Source organism: Macaca thibetana, chromosome 1 (genome assembly GCF_024542745.1).
Source record: "Macaca thibetana thibetana isolate TM-01 chromosome 1, ASM2454274v1, whole genome shotgun sequence".
Lineage (NCBI taxonomy): Eukaryota > Metazoa > Chordata > Mammalia > Primates > Cercopithecidae > Macaca > Macaca thibetana.
This window is the reverse complement of record NC_065578.1, coordinates 219,892,909-219,896,431: the sequence shown is the minus strand read 5'-3', so window position 1 is coordinate 219,896,431 and position 3,523 is coordinate 219,892,909. Positions and strand designations below refer to the sequence as shown.

The window sequence follows — 3,523 nt, the reverse complement described above, 5'->3', positions numbered from 1 at the left end:
TTAAAAGTTACATATTCTGGGAAAATGATCATATATTTTTTCAGTCTGTTATACATTGCTTTGCCTAGTCATATATACACACACACACACGTAGATGCACACAAACTATATAAACTGTATAACTGTAGAAATGGCAGTGTGCATCAAGTGCTATGGAAACATATGAAACACTTAATTCTGCACAAGGATGAGAAGGATGGTGTTTCAGGACAGCTAGGGAATGCAGACATTTCAGCTGAGCTTTGAAGCACTAGAAGTTTATCAGATGGGCCGGCACATTAGATAGAAATAATAGGTACATTAACCTTGATGACAGGTGGAGTAAAGGACAGACTTTTTTTTTTTCTAGATTGAACCTTGGGTCTTGGGATTCACAAGAGGAATGTCTGGGGAGAATGAACCCTCACTCGGCCTTGGCATGTTTCACTTCATTGAATTCCAGGTGTTTCACTAGTCCCCGTAGCTTTGTCCAATAGCATTTCCCAGTATCAGGGTCCTCAAGGCCCCTTTCACATCTTTGTTTCTCAGAGTGTAGATAATGGGATTTAAAAGGGGGGTGACTATGGTATAGAAAAGAGAAACAAACTTTCCCTGGTTTTTGGATCTACTATTGGCCGGTTGAAGGTACATGAATATGATGGTCCCATAGAAAATGATGACCACAACCAGGTGAGAGGAACAGGTCCCAAAGGCCTTTTGGCGCCCCGCAGCTGATTGTATCCTTAACACAGCTTGGGTGATAAAGCCATAGGAGACTAAGATGAGTAACACCGGGACTATTAGAAAGACTACACTGGCCACAAAGAGTTCTGCCTCATTGAAAGTCGTATCCACACAGGCCAGTTTGATGAGCACTGGCACCTCACAGAAAATATGATCCAGTTTGCGACGACCACAGAGGGGCAGCTGCACAGTGAGGGAGCACTGAACCAGAGAGGTAATGAGGCCGCTGAGCCATGCTACACTGGCCAGAGACGCACAGAGCCTCGGGTGCATCATGGCTGTGTAGTGCAGTGGCCGGCAGACAGCAGCATAGCGGTCATAAGCCATGACAGCCAAGAGGATGCACTCAGACGAGCCCAAGCCCATGGCCGCGTAGAGCTGGGCCACACAGCCACCGTAGCTCATGGTTTTGTCTGTCTTATTCATGGTAACCAGCAACTGTGGGGCAACACTGGTGGTAAAGCAGATGTCCACACACGAGAGGTTGCTGAGGAAGAAGTACATTGGAGTGTGGAGTCTGGAGTCCAGACGAGACACTAGTATGATGGCAGTGTTCCCCAGAAGGCTCAAGATGTAGAAGAACAAAATGATGACAAAGAGAAACCTCTCTAGCTGAGGCTGATCTGAAAATCCCAGGAGAAGAAACCCCTTTTCATAGCTGTTGTTGGTTTCCTCCATTTTCCTGCAGCTTCAGGACACGTCAGCTTCAAATACTAAGTGATTAATACCTGGGGGAGAGAAAGCAATGAGGTCAAGACTGGTAATCCACAATCGTTTACAGTATGATTCTCTTCCTTTTTTATCTCCTAAAACATGTTGTGAAGACCTAGAGAACTTTCCTCAACATAAATCCATGGGCTGGAAATGCCACTTCCTTCTATGTTTATTGAATGAAGTTTTACTCAAATGACAAAAGTATTAACTTTTGTTTTGATATTTATATTTACTCACTCTTTGCTTATTCTTGTACTTTGCCAATTTTTACACTGATATATTTTTATGTTGAAATGCTGTATTTATGCAGTAAAGCAACTGACCCAATGTCCTTTCTATGCAAATATTTTGTTATATTTATACAAATATATATATTTTCTGAGATGGAGTCTTGCTCTGTCGCCCAGACTACAGTGCAGTGGCATGATCTCTGCTGACTGCAACCTCTGCTTCCTGGGTTCAAATAATTCTCTTGCCTCAGCCTCAAGAGTAGCTGAGACTACAGGCATGTGCCACTATGCCCAGGTAATTTTTGTATTTTCTTTTGTTTTTTGAGATGGAATCTCGCTCTGTCTCCCAGGCTGGAGTGCAGTGGTGCAATCTCTGCTCACTGCAAACTTCACCTCCGGCGTTCAACTAATTCTACTGCCTTAGCCTCCCAAGTAGCTGGGATTACAGGCACAGGCCCAGGCCCCACGCCCAGCTACTTTTTGTATTTTTTTTTTTAAGTAGAGATGCTGTTTCACCATGTTGGCCAGGCTGGTTTCGAACTCCTGACCTCAGGTGACCTACCTGCCTTGGCCTCCCAAAGTGCTGGGATTATAGGCATGAGCCACTGTCCCTGGCTTCAGTTTTGTATTTTTAGCGAGATGCTGTTTCACCATGTTGGCTAGGGTGCTCTTGAACAACTGACCTCAAGAGATCCACCTGACTCAGCCTCACAAAGTGCTGGGATTACAGGTGCAAGTCACCACACCCAACCTCTATACAAATCTTGACTAATATTCACAAGCTACTATCAAAGTGATATTGTCAAATGCCAAGTCAAAATAAAATGGAGAATTTATAAAATGAAATGTGTGTATATGTTACTCTATATGTAATAGTTGTCTAGGTAGAATTACATCAAAAGCCAAAGCAAAATTAAATTTTTCTTTTTATATTTTTTTATTTTTTTAATTATTTTTTATTATTATACTTTAAGTTCTAGGGTACATGTGCATAACGTGCAGGTTTGTTACATATGTATACTTGTGCCATGTTGCTGTGCTGCACCCATCAGCTCGTCAGCACCCATCAACTCATCATTTACATCAGGTATAACTCCGAATGCAATCCCTCCCCCTCCCCCCTCCCTATGATAGGCCCCAGTGTGTGATGTTCCCCTTCCCGAGTCCAAGTGATCTCATTGTTCAGTTCCCACCTATGAGTGAGAACATGCGGTGTTTGGTTTTCTGTTCTTGTGATAGTTTGCTTAGAATGATGGTTTCCAGCTGCATCCATGTCCCTACAAAGGACACAAACTCATCCTTTTTTATGGCTGCATAGTATTCCATGGTGTATATGTGCCACATTTTCTTAATCCAGTCTGTCACTGATGGACATTTGGGTTGATTCCAACTCTTTGCTATTGTGAATAGTGCTGCAATGAACATACGTGTGCATGCGTCTTTATAGCAGCATGATTTATAATCCTTTGGGTATATCCCCAGTAATGGGATGGCTGGGTCATATGGTACATCTAGTTCTAGATCCTTGAGGAATCGCCATACTGTTTTCCATAATGGTTAGTTCTAGGGTACATGTGCAAAACATGCGGGTTTGGTACATAGGTATATGCATGCCATGGTGGTTTCCTGCAGCCATCAAACCATCATCTACGTTAGGGATTTCTCCTAATGCTATCCCTCCCCTAGTCCCCCAACCCACCGACAGACCCTAGTGTTTGATGTTCTCCCTGTGTCCATGTGTTCTTATTGTTCAACTACCATTTATGAATGAGAACATGTGGTGTGTGCTTTTCTGTTCCTGTGTTAGTTTGCTGAAAATGATGGTTTCTACCTTCATCCATGTCCACGCAAAGGAC

The 3,523-nt window shown here is 43.1% G+C and overlaps 1 protein-coding gene across 1 annotated transcript; it reads right to left on the bottom strand.

Moving 5' to 3' along the window:
• Positions 1-389: 389 nt before the first annotated feature.
• On the bottom strand, positions 390-1,426 carry LOC126943432 (olfactory receptor 2G6). Its single transcript, XM_050772124.1, has one exon. The coding sequence runs from the start codon at positions 1,399-1,401 to the stop codon at positions 451-453; it is 951 nt and encodes a 316-aa protein (XP_050628081.1). The 5' UTR covers positions 1,402-1,426; the 3' UTR covers positions 390-450.
• Between the last annotated feature and the right edge of the window lie 2,097 nt (positions 1,427-3,523).

Coding starts and splice junctions, on each gene's coding strand:
- LOC126943432 (XM_050772124.1), bottom strand. CDS start 1,401: ATGGAGGAAACCAACAACAGCTATGAAAAGGGGTTTCTTCTCCTGGGA.